This window comes from Polyodon spathula, chromosome 8 (genome assembly GCF_017654505.1).
Source record: "Polyodon spathula isolate WHYD16114869_AA chromosome 8, ASM1765450v1, whole genome shotgun sequence".
NCBI classification, from domain to species: domain Eukaryota; kingdom Metazoa; phylum Chordata; class Actinopteri; order Acipenseriformes; family Polyodontidae; genus Polyodon; species Polyodon spathula.
Genome location: NC_054541.1, coordinates 20,260,164 through 20,281,449, shown reverse-complemented (window position 1 = coordinate 20,281,449; position 21,286 = coordinate 20,260,164). Strand labels below are relative to the sequence as shown.

General features: G+C 37.1%; 1 protein-coding gene across 2 annotated transcripts in view; it reads right to left on the bottom strand.

The window, feature by feature from the left end:
* Positions 1-355: 355 nt before the first annotated feature.
* Positions 356-21,286, bottom strand: part of kdm7ab (lysine (K)-specific demethylase 7Ab) — a 62,958-nt gene continuing 42,027 nt past the window's right edge. Inside the window, exons 15-20 of one of the 2 annotated variants that reach the window (XM_041257143.1) lie at positions 20,858-20,958; positions 20,182-20,327; positions 18,938-19,116; positions 14,279-14,376; positions 11,221-11,518; positions 356-6,134 (exon numbers count right to left, since the gene is read on the bottom strand). In XM_041257143.1, coding sequence (XP_041113077.1) covers positions 6,046-6,134; positions 11,221-11,518; positions 14,279-14,376; positions 18,938-19,116; positions 20,182-20,327; positions 20,858-20,958 — 911 coding nt within the window. In that variant the 3' untranslated portion in view covers positions 356-6,045. The remainder of the gene's footprint in view (positions 6,135-11,220; positions 11,519-14,278; positions 14,377-18,937; positions 19,117-20,181; positions 20,328-20,857; positions 20,959-21,286) is intronic. The other variant, XM_041257141.1, reaches the window with a different exon arrangement.

Genomic DNA, 21,286 nt, shown 5'->3' with positions numbered 1-21,286 from the left:
CACACACCCAGGACTGGTGACCATGTATGTATTATTGTGGGGAAATATTGTTTATTATTTGGGATTGCAACCCCGTTGTTATTTACCCCGTGCAGTACACACTGTTGTGCACTGCCAGAGGGATTATTGTTTTGGTCACCAGACCTGGAAAGCAAAATAAAAACCTTTCCAAACCGGATTGCAATTATCTCTGTCTGCTTGATTAACACATGCATCACTCCTGCACCTGTATCCACACAGCACATTTGTCACACAGCTTTACATACCAAAAGGCACAAAAATCAATGTTCCCCATCAATCTGTTTTGTGAAGATAATACTTTGTGTGGGACAAATTGCAAAGAAACATTTAAATCTAAGAATTTTTTCTTTCTTTTTTTTTAATATTTACATGGCGATTTTCAAAAAGAGAAAAAAAAAATACAGAGCTGCATTGCAATGAATAACAAAGACACAAGATCTAGAAGACATCAGTTTTCTCAAATCATAGCAAGATATCAAAATACCCTTAAAACATCAAATCACATTTCAGAAAAGCATTCAGATTTTTTTTCCTGCAAAATGTTAGATACAGAATGCTTAACACAAACCACAATTCATTTGTTAAAAAAAAAGGAAAATAAAAAGCCAAATAAATACTGTACAATGTACACTACTGCATACATACCCTGCCTGCAGGCCAAATATTGGTGTACATTTATTTCACCAAAATATGTGAACATGTGACCAAGGTGTATAGGAAAATAGCTTAATGTGGTAAGAGAAAAATCAATTAGTGTTTGTGACCACAAAGGAAATTCAAGGCCAGACAGACAAAGCTGGCAGGGTGCTTCAACACTTCAATGCAGGTTTCAACGCAGTTTTAATGCTTAGCAATCAAAATACGCAAGTTATAACTGAGCTAGGGAACAGAGGTCAAGACAGACATGCAGTGAGGTCAACTCTCAATTTAATCCCAGCCATTTCTCCCATTTGTGCCCATCAAGGGGGTTCCAATTTCACTTGGGAGTGGAACAATCCAGGAAACAATTATTAGTAAACACATGGAAGGCACTGTAGAATTATTACAGGTCTCTCTGCACCTAGACAATGGGCAACTGCTTTCCAGGCACTAACAGCAAAGTGTCCAGCCATGGGAGTCATCTTTGTCAACCGCCATTTTCAGTGCACAGAAACATGTATAGTAATGCCAATAACAGAATTTTTACTTTTAGTTTAAATATTACTTAATGTGGTTACAGTTTGTCAAAATAAGTAATTAGGCTTTACAGAAAAAGTACTTTTCTCGACCATAGTAACGTAATATTGCCCATATTTTAACAATTATTGTTTATACCAATTAGTGCTGGATTGATGTATATGTGTGTGAACTTGTAGCAAGTCTCAACATAGATGGGTTTAGTTAACACATATATAAAATGTTTTTCTTTTAAAAAAAATCTAATTTTGTTGCCTTTAGTAGTAGTACTGAAGTACCCAAAGTACAACAATGGACAGAAATTCATATTGTTATGCTGTTTTAACCCGCCCTCCCTTGTAGTGGTAGAACGTTGCATAGGTAGTTTATAAATCTTTGTTTTCAGGTTAAATGCTCCAGGGTTTTCTTTAAAAGCCCTGCTGAGATGGCCTTATCTTCAACTAAATTGTGCTTACTTTTAGCTTTTATTACACATATAATATGTGCATGCACACAGTATAGGGTGTATTAAGTCACTGGACATGGGCAAATGCAGATCAATGCTTTCAGTGCAGAACCAGTTAATTGATGTGTTGCACGGTTATTACACAGGGTCACCAACTGGAACATTAAAGTACATGTAGTGCCAAAAACCATTGCATGGCTTGAAAACTGTCATTTCTGTGTTGATAAAACATGGTAAAGTATGGAAGCAATCTACAGTAGCCTTTTAGATGAACCAACCAAAACCGTTAGCAATCATAAATAGGTGAGGAAAATGTTAAATGTGGTTTGTTGCTATATGTACTTCATGCACATAATATAGTATTCCCTGTTTATCAGCAACCCTTTATACTGCAGAACAGGTTATAATGCGGTACGGTCACGGCTCCCATTTGTCCCATAATGCCATTACATTAATACTGGTATTCTCATTATAAGGTGGAACACAAACAGCACTGTCTCTTAAACAGATCATTATAAAGGGGGAGCACTGTATCTCTAGGTGGAACTACTTTACCTATGTCTTCTGAGTCTAGAAACATGGGAGCATAAGATATAAAACAATATAAAATTACTACCACCACCACCACCTAAAACAACACACACAACAGACAGTATGACATATATTTGAATCTGGGAAGCCTAAAGCATTTGCTCTAGTAATATATCCCCTGAAGTAAAAGTTCATGGCATTGGCTTTTTTATAATACATAACTGGGGTTTAATGTATTAACATTGTATTTTTCACTGGGCTTAATTTATTTTGCTCTGGTAATGCAGGCAATTCTCCTTCCATTTCTAGACAATTCTCACTCCACACAGAACTTATTTGGCTCTTAGCACAAGTAAAAATGTAGCCCTCATTTCTTAGAATAGTTGTGCTTCTATCACAGTTCACATGGCATCATGAGGACTTAACTGAAGCACTTTTTCTTCATCACACTATAAAAAAGTATACATACAAAACTTCATCCAAAAATGTTTTTGTTGACAAAATTGGGTCAAATATAAAAGCAAGTACGGATTTTCTTCAGATTTATAAAATTAGTACAATAATAAAATAATAATAATAACTTTTCTTGACATGACTATAGTGAGTTATTAAATTATATGACAAATGTTTGGAGAACTATTTTTCAAAGTTTTTAAATGCACATTTATAGCAGTCATATATAGGGCTTCTGTTTTTCTGTGTTTATTTTGAGCTATTTTCAAGTTTTATGTGATACCCTGAAATCTGTTATTTTCACTTTTTATATACTGTATGAAATTATTTCCCAAAATTCTTGGGCGTTTCTTTGTCACAATATGTATAGTAACTCAACAGTACTTGCACACTTGTACCTTTGCTTTCTTCCACAACAAAATTCTTATGGTCACTTTGATATTCTTTTGGAGTTTTTGTGTGTTTAGGAATTTTTTTTACATTTCACCGCAACTTGCGGACAAATAGAGCTTTAAATCTCTTGAACAAGAACCCTCAGTTTCTAATTGTAATCTCATTATAAATTTCTCAATTGTGTACAATCCTGTAATAGAAATGTAGGAATTTGCTGCCACTCAATAGTTGGAGTTATTTATTTATTTATGCGATTATGGAAATGGAATTGAGTGACCATTTCCAGTGTTTTCCTGTGTCTATTGGAGATACAAAAAAATATAAATATGTGAAATTGGTGTATCTGGTGTTTTCTGTGTATCGGTTAAAATAGAAAATCAGAAGCCCTACTTGTTACCAAAACGAAAGACAAGGGAGTGACACTTCATAGCACAACTAGTAACAGATAGCTCATTTGAAAGGAACAAAATAACACCACTATACTAGAAAATATTTAGATATGAACAAATCTGTACTTTTGTTTACCTTCTGAAAAATATACGTATATACATTTTCCATATTTGACAATTTTTTTGTGCTTGTGTCATTGAATTTTTATTATTATTATTATTATTATTATTATTATTATTATTATTATTATTATTATTAAATTTAGCACTATTGAGTGTTCAAATTATCTGATGGACAGCCCTCAAGTCAAATAAATGATCTTTGATGGCAGCTCTTCTATTGTAAAAGAAGAGCAACAGCTATGTTTAGGTCACTTCCACTGACGGCACTTTCCGTATTTTTATTAACAATCATCCATGATGGAAGACAGATTGGGCAGCCAGGGTGAGATCCACTAACATTATAGCCCATGCTCCCTCATGTTGTCAGTAGTTCAAAGTTAGGATCTTTTGACTTGAGAAATGTTTACTCTGTGTAATATTGAGCACGGGTAAAACCTAGTAAAATTATTAAATCAGTTACAGCATAGACATAAGCCAAACAAAAAAGCTTATAAAAGGTCCTGATTATTACTCAACACGGCATGCCTGGTCTAATACGTATTATAACAAAGATACAAGTTGAGGGAAGCGTATTGATGCCTGAGGCACATTAATGCACGATGCCGATTTAGAAATAAGATTAAATAAATAAATTTAATTAGCAATGTAATCCTTGCGCATCCTTGAGACATAGCAGTGTGTGTTCCATGAGAAAACCTCGCTGAAGCCTTAAAACAAAATATTTGAGATTAAATTATAATATACAGTAGACCCCGATGTGATACAGCCATCTGAACTGGCTTGCATCAGATGGAAATGACATCACATTAAAATGAGATATTCTGATTTTACTAACCAACAGTACAAGCTGCTCTGACCTCTTGCATAAGGTACCAGCTTGCATGGTACAGCAACCTAATCAACAATAGGTATTGTGTATAAATATAAGAACAGCAAAATACTGGTGACATTAGGCAGATTCATGTTTTTCATTCAAATTAAAGAACACTTGTATTTTTTAATTTTTGGTTAATAAACAGTACGTTTAACTTCAGCCAGGTTTCCGTCTGGATGGGAACAGATAAAGGTGTTTTTTTTTTTTATTACTAAACAGAAAATTATAGAAAAGCCTGCACATTCAATTAAAATAAAACAAAAAAACATCACAACTTATTTAATAAATAGCTAATTCAAAAAAGGTGTAAAATTGACAAATAAATAAACTGGAAAATTATTTCTTTCATTTCTCACTATATAAATCTGCACATATCTATTTAGGCAAAAGTAAACTATTTCATTTTTTTCTCGTTTGTTTTTAAAATCATTAACAGCACTGCCAGATGTATGTATGTACTATCTCTCAGAAGTTACATTATTTGTAGGTAACATTATTTTCTCCTTCCATCCCAGCATAAACCTCCTGATCAACTCTTACCACACTAGGGGCGAATTGTCACTACATATTTGTATTTAAAATTACATCTGTGCAGTGTCCCACTATAAAACAATCCTTGGTCTCTATCATCGTCCAGTTTGTTTATATTCCACAGTTTGTTTGTGGAACACTATTTGGCTCATATTTACTACCTGCAACAATGGGAGGTAAAAAGGACATCTTGAGGCTTGTTATAGCCCTAGAAGTAAAACAAAAGTTAAACAATAAAACAAAACACGAGGCACTACACTTAAATTATTTCCTATGAATGCTAATAAATCACTAAAACATCATTGAATTTAACTACCAGTATATTTCAAACCTGATGTAGCAGCATGGAATTATTATTTCTTTTTTTTTTTTTTTAATGGGGATCCAAAATGCCATTAGAAACAGGAACCCTCCTCACCCCTTTTCATTGCATTTTGTACAAATGTAAGCATTATGGAAGACACTAACAGATCCACTTCTCCAACTTCATTATTGCTGGTGTGAATGTGAGAGGGAAGGGAACAGCACCTTCTTCAGAGGCTGTGCTTCATTCAGTCATTTGACTTTAGTCCCACATCAGAGAGTTTGGATTCCACCAGGCAGGGACCCATCATGATATCCAATCCAACCTACAAATGCACCTTCCTTTAGTACACCTGGTGGCTCGACTAAGGATCTCGCAAAGATTGGCTTGTAATGGCTCTTTGCTGTTTTACAATTTGAATAAATAGCTTTTAATAGGGAGCACTTCTCATGGCTGCAGTTTTTATAGGGTAAGCTATAGGCAGCCCATGCCTGCATAGCCTAGCTGCACCCCTCCCCTCCTCTCTTTTCATGGTACATCTCCGGTAATCACATCTCCTTTGCTGGACCAGCTTTGTGATCTGTGCAGTCAATCCTATTCCTTGGCTTTCTGCTGTACTGGAATCTCCAAACACACTGGCTATTTTAATTTAAGTGGCTTTGCCTTTGCTTGCACAAATTCAATAATCTGTCACCTAAATTGTGAACATGTAGTTAAGGTAATTTACTCTTTGTTCCTCAGGCAGTAATTCTACAGTACATGCGTCTCTCTCAAACACTTCTTCGTGCTCGTGGTGAAAGTTTTACTAAACAAAAAAGCTCCTGTGCCTGTTCAACTTCAGGATCTTCCCCAGTCTCTGTTTTGCTGTTGCCATGCCTTTCTTCGGGCGTTTGCCTGTAAACAGACAAAAAGAGATTTATTGGTTACATAAGGCAATGCAGTAAGTGGCAATACTTAAACATTCAGAACTTCTCTATGCAGGTCAACATCTACACTATGCATTAAAAAGAAAATAAATGAGTAGTAAATAAAACAGTTAGAAATCAACTAAAAGAATTATGATTATCTTAATCTTTTAACTCCCATTAATTGTAATTCTCACTTGGTAATAGTTATTCTTCTCACATCCCCTATTTATTTTTCACTGCTTGTCAGTCACTGCTCTCAGCAACAGAGGGGAGAATGAAAAAAGTTATTTTTCCATGCTCAATTAAATTACACAGAACTTATAACTTGGAAGATGGAGCCTAATTGCAATATAGCTAAAAGCAATCCAAACATCTACAGTGGTAGTCACGGCCAGCTATTACCTATCACACGACTATCACAGTTTGAGAACGAAAAAAATTCCACAGCTTTGCAATTCTGTTTTTTCTGACCAGTTTGAATCAGCTGCACTTCAGTGTTGCCAACAGATGGCAAAAGAAAGCAGAAAACGTTAGATAATTATTAGGGGTCTACTTAACCCTTTGAGTAGCGAGTTCTAAAATGCACTACCGGTCCTAAGGGAGTGAGTTTTTTTTTTTTTTTCTTACGCATGCACTTGACTGTTATGAGTATAGTGTACAAACAAGCTGAAAGCTGTATGTTTGTATATATGTAATAAATACTGACGAAATACAGACAAATCATTTTTACCGTAAATAAATGAAACAATATATATTTTTATTTAGTCATAGGGAAAGGCTTTTACTAAAAAATAACATGTAGTCAATAAACAACAGGGTGGAACAACCACAACAACAATCCTAACAAAAAAAGGGCAAGAGAGAGAATGAATAAATCATATCCGGGTAACCAGGTTGTGGAGGCGGAGGGAGCAAGAGTGTTTAATGCTTCAGTGTATGATACTCCTTGAAGCATGGCGCAAGGCACAGAGCTTGGCGCCGCTTCTTCGCTGTCACTTGATGTTGATGGTAAATATTCTTCGCTTATGTCTTCACTGACACACTTGCTGATATCCAATTCAGTAGAAGAATTGCATGCATTTGAATTTAAATCGGAATCTGAATTTTCGCCGGTTTACAAACACCGTTGACATTTTTGTGAATGGGATAATTATATGTAATTCAGTCAATATTTAGAAGAGGGCGCAAGAGACCAATAAAAGGTGTTACAGAAATCAAGTGTTAAAATATTATGCAATCAGGGGTTTTGTAGGCTCAATAAGTCAAGTTTAACTCTTTGCAGTCCATTTATTCTGTGGCTGTCAGGCAGGCCAGGTCCAATTAATTTTTGTGAACAAAATAAAATTTCAGACCACATGCTTTTCAAATTGAAATAAAGTGACTGTTTGCTTAAAACAAGTAACAAAGCAGCGCAAGTCAAAAGGGTACCCTATACAAAGACAACTGTACCAAAATTTTGAACAAAAAACATTATATATATATATGTGTGTGTGTGTGTGTGTGTGTGTGTGTGTGTGTGTGTGTGTGTATATATATACACACACATATACATTTTTATATATATATATATATATATATATATATATATATATAATATCATATGAACATTGAAAAAAGTAACAAAATGTCACAAAATTAGAGTTTTTGCTTGATTATATTACCTTTAAAATAATCAGACAATTACAACACTTTTTACATATCAATTACACACTACTACAAACAACACCCCACCCCCCCAAAAAAAAAAAACTAACTAAAAACTATTTTTCATCAATATTATAATGTTACAATATTTACAAACAAAAAAGGCATTTACTGATAGAAATTATCTGCATGTTTCCATGGTATGGTATCTTTCAAAACAGTCACCCAGGAGTAACCCTGGCTGATAACTGAAGGCTTGAGCAGGTTTTGCTCCTCTCTTGATAGTGCGCTGTACCTTCTCAGTCACTGCCATGGAAGGTGCCCATGAGTCTTTAGCACCATGACCTTGTTGTCCTTGCTGAATGAGACAGTCTTTTTTTTTTTTTTTTTTTTTTTTTTTTTTTTTTTTTTTTAAGTTTGAGGCCTTGCTCCACTGGTACTGGCAATCCTCTTCTGTTTGCCATTACTGTTTCAGTAAGGCAGATTTTTATTTTTTAGCAGTTCCATGGCCAGGTCGTAACCTGTGTAAAATCTGTCTGTAAACAAATGAAAGCCAAGTCCATTTGTTGTCTGCAGCAATGTTTCACACAGGTGAAGAACAATTCTTGATGAAAATGGCATGTCAGGTCTCAACAGGGAGTCCATTGTTGGGCTACCAAAGTAAGGAACAATAGCAGAGACATAACCAGTTTCACAGTCAGCTAAAACAAACACACGCATTCCCAATTTGGTAGGCTTCTGAGGATTGTAGCACTTGAAGATAATCCTTCCTTAGAAGCCAACGGTGTACTCTACCTGGGATAAATAGCTCACAGCATTTTGTGTCAATGTAGCTGACCACATTCCTGACCTTTTGTCCTCTGCTAAAAGCAGCCTGAGGCAGCTGGGTGGGGGGAGGGCAAAGGTGTAGCATCCAAAAGATCTGCAAGAAAAACCTGATCTCTTGAATACATCTTTGAAAAACTGCATTCTGTTGGCCCATTCCTTTGAGAAATATTCTTATGTCCATTTTTACATTCAGTCCCATATTCAGCAGAACCCAAAAAATGCCTTCATCTCTGGTAAATTGTTTCCAGGAGTTCCAAATAGAATTATGACGCAGCGGTCCTGTTAGTTTTATACCTTGCATGTCTATTGGTTTAATTTACAATTTCAGTAAACAAAAAGTGTGAAAAAAAGTTGAAAAAACTCCAGTGCAGTCATCAAAGTAGTACTCCCTTGATATCCCCTAGTTACCACACTAAATGGGAGTTTTGTGAAACCATCTGCACTTACTGATGCGTGACTCCATTCACCCTTCCTCTGCGCGTCTGGTTCATGGTCACTTTCCTCAGTCGTCCGCAAGAGAAATATTTACTTCCTTGTCACTAGATTGATCAAAATCATCATCCAAACTGCTTTCGTCTGTACTTTCTGCCTCATCCATCATCTGAGCAAGTTCTTTAGGATGCCTTCACTTTCTTTGCACCATTCTCACTCTGTGCGTCTCAGTCTGTTCAATTCGGCTTTGCTCAGCCTGAATATGGTCTATTCGGTTGTCTCTGCATTCTTTCCAATCAGAGACGATTAGAGAACGCCTCACCTTGGCTTTTTTTGGCTTAAATGCAACACATGTTTTGTTAGATCATGGTTTTCAGCAATGTAGAACACAGTCTGACAATGGATCGGAAAGGGATTTTCGCGATGTTGGACCATGTCCGACACAGGACCGCAAAGGGTTAAAATTGCAGAACGTACCGGTACTTTCATACTCCCTGGGGATCATAAAGCAGCAAACGTGCCGGTACTACTCGAATGGTTAACACTGCCTGTACTGTATTTTGTTGGCTTTAGTTTAATTCCTATATGATCAAATTATAATGTGTAGTACCACAGATGTAATTTACACGGGGGACATGTCCCCCTGATTTTTTCAGTGATGGGGAAATGTCCCCCCTCACATTGCAGGAGTACTAAAACTTATTTCATGATAACTTATTGGTATAATCACTAGAAACTTCTCACTAGAAACTGACCAGTGAGAAGTGAACATCCGTGGCGCGTAAAGACCCCAGCTGACAAATATGTATATAGCCTGGAGATCACAGTAATGTTGGGGAAAAACGAGTGGACAAAGAAAGGTGGATACACTACGTTGCTGTATCCAAAACACAGGAAAATGGTTTAAGTTCGTAATTCACCATAGCTTGTGTTATTTACTAATGTTTATGAGGTTTCTGGCTACTTACAGTTTAACGTTTCATTTTTAGTTGAAACGGTAAACTTAAAACAGCAAAATGACCTTTGTGCCTTATGCAAATAAATATAGATCAATACAAACTAAATACACTACCAAGAACGTTGTACACAATTATGCCAAATTAATCACAATATTACCAATTATCAATTATTTTGCGTGATTAAATACATTGCACAGACTCTCGGTCATGGATGTCTATTTCTCAATGTTCCAAAATCTCATTTTACATTTTAAAACTAATAAACAAACAATTACCATAATGAACATTACCGTACTCAGCATAGTAAAGTTGAGTTCTCACCTGCAAACATGAAAACGTTTAAAGTTTGCAACTCATTGGAGCTGGGTGTTATTTATATTATTGTTAATATACTGTGGTTTGAGGTTCATGCTACATGTGCATATTTTAAGTGGATGGAAGCTGAAAATACAGTACTAGAATCATGTAATAGCAAAACTGTATTTAAGTATTTGAATTGTGGGGAAACCTCAACTTTTCTATCAATATATTTCAAGGGCAATTCTCATCCCTGTCATTAAATCTAAATTATGCTACACTTGCTCTAGTGCTCAACGCTACCTCAGGGGCAGGGGATGTACTAAAGGAATCTGATCGTGGATCCAGTCTCCGGTCTGAGCGGTGCTTCAGTACTCTTCAAAGAGTAAAGTCATGGCTTTGTAATTCTATTATTTCTATTTCTATTATTTCAGATGGAATACTCTTTATAAATGCCCCAGCTACAAAAACTGTCCCTCCCACTTCTGAAGCCAGTTACACCACAGTGTAGTACTTCATTTCAGAGATGACCTTCGATCGTGACCTGCTCTTGAGCGTGTGACACCTGCTGGTGGAAAATTGTATTTCAGTTGTAATCCGTGACAAACTAGTTTCTAGTCAGCTAACGTACTCTAGTGTGCACAAGATGTAGGACACAGGAACAAAACTGCACACCACACTGGCCTCAGTTTTATCTTGGAGAATACCCCACTTACAGCCATTTATACATCTGGCCATGGCTACCACTGTATATGAGGATAGGGGCACATTATCCAAGTTTGGTATGAACTGTTGCAAAATCAATGCAGTTATGTTACCCGTGTAAAGTGTCGCAGACAGGATCAACACATAAGGGTCCAGACCTAAACAATGAAGATTGCCATCTAGTGGTCAGCTGGGAAAAGGACTGACCTTTGGTGGCCTGGTTGCTGATGGGTGGGGGGTTTGAAGCTGGTCTCTTGGACGGGTGGAGAGGTGGGGACAGGTAAGTCTCCCTGTACTGGAACTCTGGACTGTCGTCATCACGGAGAGGACTAAAGGTGGGCGGGAACTTGCTGAGTGAGAGCCTGTGATTAGCCCAACCATCACTGCTGCTGCTGCTGCTGCTGCTGCTGCTCTGACTGTCCATGAAGTTTTTGTTCTCCTGGATTCTCTGACTCAGCTCTGCTGTGCACTCCTTCCTGATGTGTTTCTGCACTTTCATTTCATCCTGCGATCAGACAGAGAGAGAGTGAGAGTGTTACCTCCATGTAGGTCCCCAGCCAGGGGACCGCCAAACTCATCACAACAAAATGCACACACTCTCCGAATGACACCTTGGGGAATACTTTGAAATTCGAGCACTCAATTATGAAAGGAGAAAAACACCTGGTTTTATAAACTAGAACCAAACATCTAAGTAATACAATTCAACATCTCTTACACAATGAACAGTTTGTTTCACTGCATAACAAACATGATTTTCTCCTTTTAAAAAAAGAGTTGAAAACTTCAGTTTTAATTTAACCCAGTTTTAAAATTTAAGAACAAAACATGAGTGGCCATCATCTTGTTTTACAAAAGAACCTACCAAGTTAGGAGTTAGCTGGTTAAACCGTTTGTAAAAGAAAGCAGTTTGATGTTTGGGCGTGTTTAGGCAAATTTGGTGGCAGCCATTTTGATAGTAAAATTTATCGCAGCAAGTTGTGCTTCGCAAACCTGAAGCAGGTTTGGTTGCTGATGACATATGAGAAGTTACAGATCAACTGGTTCAGTGGTTCCAAAGAAGATTCTGAAAGGTTTTTCCAAAACTTGCGTCAGGCCGCCATCTTGGTTGACACAGGATCACTTTATTTTTTTGCATCTGAACTGTAATCTACATGGGATGATACCTGCCAAGTTTCATGTTGATTGGTTACACTGCATGAGAACAGGAGCAGTTTAAAGTTTTGGGAAGAAAGAAAAATAACACCTATAACTGCTAGGCTCCCAAGCCCCAGTACCTGTACCAAACACTTAAGCAGTTACTGGAAGAAACAGGTTTAGTTATTGATATTTGCCAAGTCTGAAATCAGTAACCAGTTCTCCAGAAAAATATATATATATTTTTTTTTTCCCAAAAAATGCATCAGGCGGCCATCTTGGTTCACACACAAACACAATTTTTGAAAAAGTAAATTGTACTGACACAAGTATGATGGTTTTCTGGTTTGGAGTTAATCAAGTAAACCGTTTTTAAACTGAAGCCATTTTAAATACAAGAAGAAAATGTAGAAGTGGCAGCCATATTGTTTCATGAAATATAACCATCATATTTGTATTCCACTGTCACCGAAACAATGATTACCAAGTTTGGAGTCTGTTGGTCAGATGGTTTTCAAATAAAAGCAGTCTGCTGTTAAGGGCGTGTTTCGGTGAAATTTGTGGCAGCCATTTTACTATTGAATTGTATCACAGCAACTTCTGCTTTGCAAACACTTAAACTGTTCCTAAGAAGATTTTGTGAGGTTTCAAGAAGAAATGCGTCACACGGCCATTTCAGTTTAACTCCAGTTTCTTAAAAGTCAGTTGTATTGCTACAGTGTCAAGGATGATGCTTGTGAAGTTTGGAGTTAGTCAAGTAAACCGTTTGTCAACTGAGGCAGTTTTAAATTTCAGATTTAAACCTGCACCTGGCGGCCATCTTGTTTTATAAAACATAACCAGACATATTTGTATTCCATTGTTACTGGGACAATATCTACCAAGTTTGGAGTTTATTGGTCAAACTGTGTTCAAATAGCAGCAGTTTGCTGTTAAGGGTGCGTTTCGATAAGATTTGTGGCAGCCATTTTGACATTAAAATTTATTGCAGAAACTTCTGCTTCGCAAACTTGATGTGGGTTTGGATGCTGACGATATATGCCAAGTGACAGATCAATCGCTTCACCGGTTCCCGAGATGACTCCCGAAAGGTTTTATCAAAATATGCGTCTCGGCGCCAATTGCAGGGACGCAGCAGCAAATTTTTTTTTTCAGCATCTGACAGCCAATGTATCCAGCTTGTTACCTGCTAAGTCAGAACCTGATCAGTCACACAGCTTCGAAGCATTAGCAGTTTATAGTTAACTTAAAAAAAAAAAAAAAACTTTAACAACAGGCTTCCCAGCCTTTGGCTAGGGAGCCTAAAAATCCTAACAATAACAATAGGCTTCCTAGTCATTCTGGCTTGGAAGCCTAACAATTCAATACATAGGAACATTAATTTTACACACAAAATTGATCTAATGAGTCCACATTTCCGTACCCATATAATTTAGTCCATGCCAGATAGTTTTGGGCGAATCTCTCTCAAATAAAAGTCCTTTGCTACTTGTGGCATATCAAAAGATCTTATCCGCTCCATTGAAAGAAACACGGAGACGGGCTGGATGCAACAGGCCACATCTGACCTTTGCTTTATAAAGGGCCTTTACTTCAATTGCAACTGAGTTTTGGATCAATCTAAAGCCCCTTTCACACTGGCCTCTGGTCAGGATCTGGTGTCATGCAAGTTGGCTATGCGATTTCACACTGCTTTTGATAAAGCATGGATGACCTGGGTGACAGACGCAAGTTAACAATGTGCATATCAATGCTCCGGAATCATGTTGGTACAGTTACATCCATATTTCTTTGGACTGAACCATTGACCCAAATGTTATTAGAGCAGACATTTGTTCATCCCTGCTGCAATCTGGCTCATGGTGTATCTCAAGCAACAAAAATATGGCTAAACAGAATAAACAAAAACATTCCTTGTAGAAGTGAAATCTTCACACAGACGTGGGTGTTTGTTATTTCATCCGCCATCATGCATTTTGTATCGCTCAACCCGGGTCAAAGTGCCTCGACCCACATCCACAGGAATTATGGCCCGGGTAGCCAGAACCCAGATCTGGACCCGCATAGGCGTGCCAGTGTGAAAGGGGCTTAAAACATTGTTTTATCTTCATTCTGGATTCAGACATACCTGATGATCGAGTCTAGGAGCTGCAGCTGACAGTCCAGCTCCTAAAGAGTTCCCCTGACTCTCATCCTTATCAACCGGCTCCTCTCTACTGCGAAAACCTGCAGGATATGAGCAGAAAAAAAATCACATACAGAAGTCTCTAGGCAATTCCATCTTTAGGGTCAGTGCTCCAGATAAGGTTTTGGATCATTGAGGAATATACTCTTCAATCTAGACACTATGTGGGTAAAATGTATTTTGGGTGAGTAAAATGCAACATTACCTTGAAGTCATGAGTACTTTCAGTACATACTGTAGATACGTTGATGCTAACTTATGCATTAACTACAGCATCACATTTTAATTGTAATGTTACTTTGAACTACTGTACAAAAACATGGGTCTTACAATAACAACTTTCCTTTCCCTTTTATTTTAAAAAATAAAAAGTATCTTTTTCGCAGCCATTTGTTCCTGCCTTAATAATATTATAGTCCGGGAAATTGCTACTCGATGTAGTTAGCTACTGTCTTCACCGAGTCTCCTCAACTAGTGATAGGCGTTTACAGTTATTATAGTTGTTTTCTATAAATGTTCCTTTCCTGTCTCTTGTGCTCTCCTTTTTCAAGTTCAAGTTGACAGACAGACAATGTAAAAAGAAGCCAAAAAAATGTCCACAAATATTTTTTAAAAACAGTACAGATACTGCAGTAATGCAAATAAAGAAGTGATAATACTGTACTCCTTACTGACTGCCTTGCAATAGCAATATAAAGCAACTATATAATATCTTCCAAAAATTAGTTGACAGATAGGTACATGTAAATTAGTATGTTTGGTTGAGAGGGACAAAAATGGCGCAGAGAAATCCGAAGGATTCAGAAACCAGTAGTTTATTGTCACCTGTCACAAACATGCATTGCAAGCGATGGGATTCAACCGGACATTTTTCTTTTGGGCACATGTTTCTGGCAATTACCAGGCAGGCTACAATTAGCTGTCTGGCATTTCTATGATCCACACATTAACAATTGACCATTGAGGCAACGGTGAAAGAATTTATAGGCTGTAAAGACATATCTTGTGAATGGTCCCAAATACAAGGGCAATTAGCTAGGAATGTGGGCCTCATCTAGAAAATAGGGTTGCTATGGGGGGGGGGGGGGGGGGGAGTTGAGGGCCTCTACTTATCAAGGAATGTATGGGATGATATTGCAAGTAGAAGGTCGGGGTTTAGGACTCAGCACAGTTGGAAAAGGGAGGAGGAGAGCTGAGATCGCCAACTGTCCGGAGCTAGTAGCTATTGGAAAGTATTAACCTATTATCTGTTACTTTATTAGGGATAGTTCATATACTCTAGTAGTAGTGAATTTCTCTGTATAACCACTTACTTGTATTAATAAAACCTGACTACTATGACCTGAAGGTGTGTGTCCTGACTGGTGCTTTACCTCCTGTGGCTCAAGAAATATTACAGAAACAATAGGTTTCTGGAACCAACGCAGTAAAAGAAGCTTGAGAACATGTCAACTCAAGCTATGCACCAAAATTGCTTTCTGTATTCTTTATGCATTCAAATTTTAATACGCAATTCATTTTTTCAATATGCAAAACTCCAAGTACGCAGCTTGTCTGCAGTGATACTTAGTGCAGTTATTATTAGAATGAAAATGTCAATACTTATAGATATGGACATTATACAATTAGGCAGTAGCAAGACCTCTTTTTCCCCCTTTTTTGCATTTTTTTTTTTTTTTTTTTAATAAGTGCATTGTGCCAGCAATATTATTATTATGATTATTTGGTTTGAGCATTTAAATCTGTAAGGACCCACGAGAGACCCGGTAATAAAAGGTATTGTTAGTGTTTTGTACCTCTTTAGTTGTTTGCTTGTTATTATTAAACAGCTAACAAGTTCCAGAGTTGTTGTGAAGGGCCAGCACAAAACCCAGAACAGCACTTCACTTTTGTCACGAATAAACTTGTATCACCCACCACGAGCACTGCAGCATGCACCCAGGACTGGTGACCGTGTTTGTACATTGTGGGAAAGATACGTGTGTTTATTATTTGGGACTGCAACCCGTTTGTTTGTTTCCAGTACATTAGACATTGTTGTATATTGCCTAGAGTTATTGTTTGGTCATAAGACCAGGATTATAATTAATAAATCCCCTTTTCCAACTGGATTACAATTCTCTGTCTGTTCATTGTGCACTGCATCACTCCTGCACCTGTACACAATCAACCACTTTGCCACAATAATGTATAAAATTGGTATGGAGTCGCCACTAGGGCCCAGCAGAAACACCAATAAACTGAGGTAGCGTTGATGGGCAATATATTATGGGCGACCTTAAGAAGAAGGATGCCAATACTGCCTGTGCAGTACTTGTACACTTCCAACTATAATGATTCACTACTCTATACCAAACGATTGTACAAACTGAGCAGCCGGGCCTCTATAGATTTTGCTGACATTTACTGTAACTTATCTTACCCTTAGAAGTCTTCAGTTTGAGCTTTCAAGTTTTGAATAAAATATTAGGTTTACAAAAATGTGTACGCATCATTTTGTAATTTCACAAAATGGGACGCCATAGGAAGGGTCTGAATACTTTTGCAAGGCACTGTACATGCATGAAAGGTGGAAAAACTTAAACTCAAGAGCGTTGAACTTAATAATGCACTGAAGTCCAACGATAGTTGAAAGCACAGCCAGTTTATATAGTCTTAAGATGGCAGTGGCACAGTGCTATGTATTCGTGATGTGGAAAATCAGTCATACTGTATATGTTATGTACATATGTTATAACTTGTGTTCTGTGAAAATACAGTAGGTCATGGGTCAGCAATTAAATTTCAAAGTGGGCCAGATGAGCATCTCCCCCCCCGCCACCACCACCGGCTGCATAAATTAGCTCAACAAATGCATTGCTGCATGGCGCATGTCATAGAGAACACATACTGAACAGCAGTTGTTAACTTAAGAATCAATTTAAGAATAATTTCGATGCATGTGCACCGATGAATCAATCTCTTTACCATGTGGAAATCAAAATAGTCTTTCTGTACCATGCCATTGAATAGGCATTAGGAACCAGACTCCCTGCATGCCACTACTGATGGTACACAAATCGGAGCCTCCGTCTCCGATAACCAGCACATATTTTAAATGTTTGCAGTCAAGTCACACACATCTCCTGATTCCTGCACAATTGTACGATTCAGTCCATCATTCTTGTCATTTAAATGAAGAGACCATTAGGAACTTCTATTACAAACTACAATACTAAAGTTTAATAATGTTAACTGTTTTTTTTAGTAAAAATGCTGATGAATTAGCCAAATTGCTTTAAAAAAAAAAAAAAAAAAAAAAAAAAAACAGTCTGTCATGGAGTGACAATAAAACCCATCTTCCCTTGTACTAGGTGCGAGCACCTTTTCTTGAGTGAAAGGTGTATGCGGCTGAGATGTCTGATTCATTGGTAGAAACAGTTTAATTTACTTGAAGTCTTCCCACTAATGATGGGAATGGGAATGTACAGATGGGAGCCCAGCTTACAAGATTTAACGTTTTTGCAGGTATTAAGTAAAGGCCCTGGTTGCCCACACCTCTGATGTAAAACACTGGATGCACAGGCCTGTCCTGGTGTTCGCAGAACCAGTCCATGCTGAGCCCGACACAGAGTTCAAATCCGGATGGAACGTGCTGAGTTATGCGATAATTTAAACTAACCTGTATTTATATGGTCTTTGTCAGTAATTATTTGTATAATATTTGTTTAAAAAAAGCTATATTGTGTTGGAGTTCCTGTACTTTTGGATTTAGGACTACACCACTGATACTGAACAATTTCAATGTATTTCGACCCATCATTCATATCATAGTCCAGGGTGCATGGCATATTTTAACAACCTATGTATGGCTGTTGCTGTGTTTTTGATGCACGTACATTAAGATGTGCCATGCACCCTGGACTATATGAGCTTTAACTGCTGCATCAATAATCTTTACCTGCATATATGATCCAATGTATCGATATCTGTTCCATAATGAAAAAAAAAAATGGCAGCTTAATTGGTTTCATCGGCAACCACCTCATCAATAAAATAAATAAATAAATAAAAAAACTGTGGCCGGTTGAAAATAAATCAAAAAGGAACAAAGTAACAATTGTGATAGTGTGTCCTTGTAAACTCCAAATACACATCAGTAAAAATAATACAGCATCTGTGTTGCATCTATTAAGAGACCAATTAGTTTACTTTAACTTTCTGATATATATTGAGTGAAACCTAAGTCAAAATGTCAGCTGTTCAGCTGGTGTCCCCCACATTTGTCAAGTGGTTTTGAGTGACATATTGTGCAATTTGGTATTTCAACAAAATAATGAGGGGTGCGTACATTTTTGGAGGACTGCCTATTATCGTGTTTTACGCTTTTGGTATTCAAGAGCTTTAGTGTGTGGCACCCATTGGCGAAACACTGTTTCAATAATAATAATCTGTAACAAACCAGGTTTCTAGTCAGGTAACATCATAAAGCGGTTAACAAAACTGCATATCACACTGACTTCAGTTTTACCGCAGAGAGTTACACGTCATATTTCAACATTTATAGAGCTGGCTGTGGCTACCACTGTACACCACCCCACCACCACATATTAAGTTACTTACTAGAGTCTGAAATTCTGGTACTGGGGTTCGACCACCACTGCTCCGTAGAATCCCAAGGCTCCTGGGAGCTCAATGCCCCCTCTGTCTGGCTGGGAAAACACTGAGGATACAGCAATCCTGCCATAGACAGCATGCCCTGAATAGCATCTTCTTCTGTACTTGGTAAGGTAGGAAATTCTCTGTAATTACAATTACAGTTTAGTTTTTCTTGTTGCTTTAAATTCAACACCAAGCTAAGTTGCAAGGCTGTTTACCCCACCCCCCATCAGAAAAGGTCAGCTGATGGGAACTTGTCGACCATCAAAGCAGAGCTGCCTCCACATCATCTGCTTTCCTAAATTTGTGGGATGTTTTGCTTGGATTGCTGTTCTGCCATTCATCTAAAATTCTCTCTGTTCTTTTGAATTCGGGAAATTGCGCTTTGATTAACATTAAACTCAGCTGCAATTGACTTTGTTTATTTCTAACTTTTTTTAAAATTTCATCTCATTGAGCTAAAGTAAATGTGGTATACCTCCTCTTAGAAGTCACCATAACGGCAAGTCAAGTGGTTTGTGGTCACAGGGTCAACTCCTTAATCAATGCAATTATCAGAACTTACGATATATTGTAAATGGCATATTTTGCATGAATGTAATAAAATAAATGATATAGGAGAGACAGGTACATTACATAAAAGAATACAGAACTATCTATCAAATAAGAAATAAAGTAAATGAACCACTAGTTCAGCACTTGCAAGGAACAGACACACCATGGATGACTTAATGTTTGTGGTCTTAGAAAAAAATTATGTACAGTATAAAAGATTAAAATAAAATAAATGGATAAATAGATTAGATACCATGATGCCTGAAGGTTTAAATAGAAAGGAACAGTAGATTGTTACATCGTTAGTTATATATTGAATTACATCACAAAGACATTACATTTAAAGAGAAAAAAATATGTGGTTACCATGGCATCAAAAGCCCATAAATACCTCCAAAGTTTGTTTTCAAACACACTTTCCCTTAACAAAGATATGTTAAAGATACCAAAACGTTGGGAAGCTGGCTATTTGAGAAAAACATTTTAGCTTTTGCAAAACATTTAAGCATGTTGCCAAGACCATTTTTAAATGTTTTAACTGTTAATTATTAATAAAATAGAAAAGGAAGCACAGAATGAGAGAAAACAATGTAAAAGGTAGCATCTTCCACACTGCATGGGAATGCACAGTGTGGAATACAGGGCTCTCTCACCGTGGTTTCTCTTGGTCCCCAAGTCTTTGGCTGGCCTGGTACAGGTCCATGATGCCCCCAGAGCCTCTCTGGATGTCCCTCTTGGAGATCTCCTTTTCACTATCTTCTTCCAAGCTACCCGATTCTTCCTCGGAAGAATATTTCTGCTTTAAAACAAAATGCTATCAGAACACACATTGTCTTCTGAGAAAGCAAGGTGTAAAACAAGGTTTGGATATGACTGTCGATCATAGAATGAAATATTTAGACAAAGTAATACAATGATTATCTGCTTTTCATATGAATGCGTTTCTTGTTGGTTATGCATGACAAGCTAAACAATTTCTTGCTATACAGCTCTTCTGTCAAGTTTCAAATGATATTAATTTTGATATTCATATGGTCAAGAAATTGGGCTTAATCAGTGCTTTTTACAACTGAACTAACCTTTTGTTATAGCTTTTTTAGTCCTACATTATGTTTACCTGGGCTCTAGTTTCATTTTATAATTGACATGTTTCTATAATTATAGTACCAAGCTGCTTTCAATAAGACTATAAAACTGATGCGCTGGGCTGCACAATGAATACACCAATTACATCTCAGAAGAGTTTTCTACAGACTATAGTACTTTAATTGCTGGGTAGGACTTCTGAACAGCACTGTACATTGTATTAGTATCATAAGCTGACAATACCTTTGTAGCACAACTGTCTTCAGATTCCGTTTCAGAATCTGACATGTCCGAGTGCCCTGATGCTCCATTTCTGAGTTCATATTTCACACTTTCAAAAAACACTGGAGAAACAAAAACAAAGACAGTTGACCTAACATCAGTAGTGATGCTGTAATATTCCTTTACAGGGCCAATCTGATCTAGTTTTTTCATTACCTCTAACAGCAGAATGACTTGCTAGAAAGCAAGGAAGGAAAATTAATGCAAAAAACTTTTTGGTCAGTAAAAGTAAATTAGCTCTTCAAAGCCTGATACCACCTGCTTTTGCAGTTAGATTACAGAAAAGCATTTGTAGAATTTAGAAAAGGACTGCATCAATATGCATATAATTTTTTACAAAAACATTTAAATAGTTATTTACACTATAATCGTAAATCTCGAAAAACTACT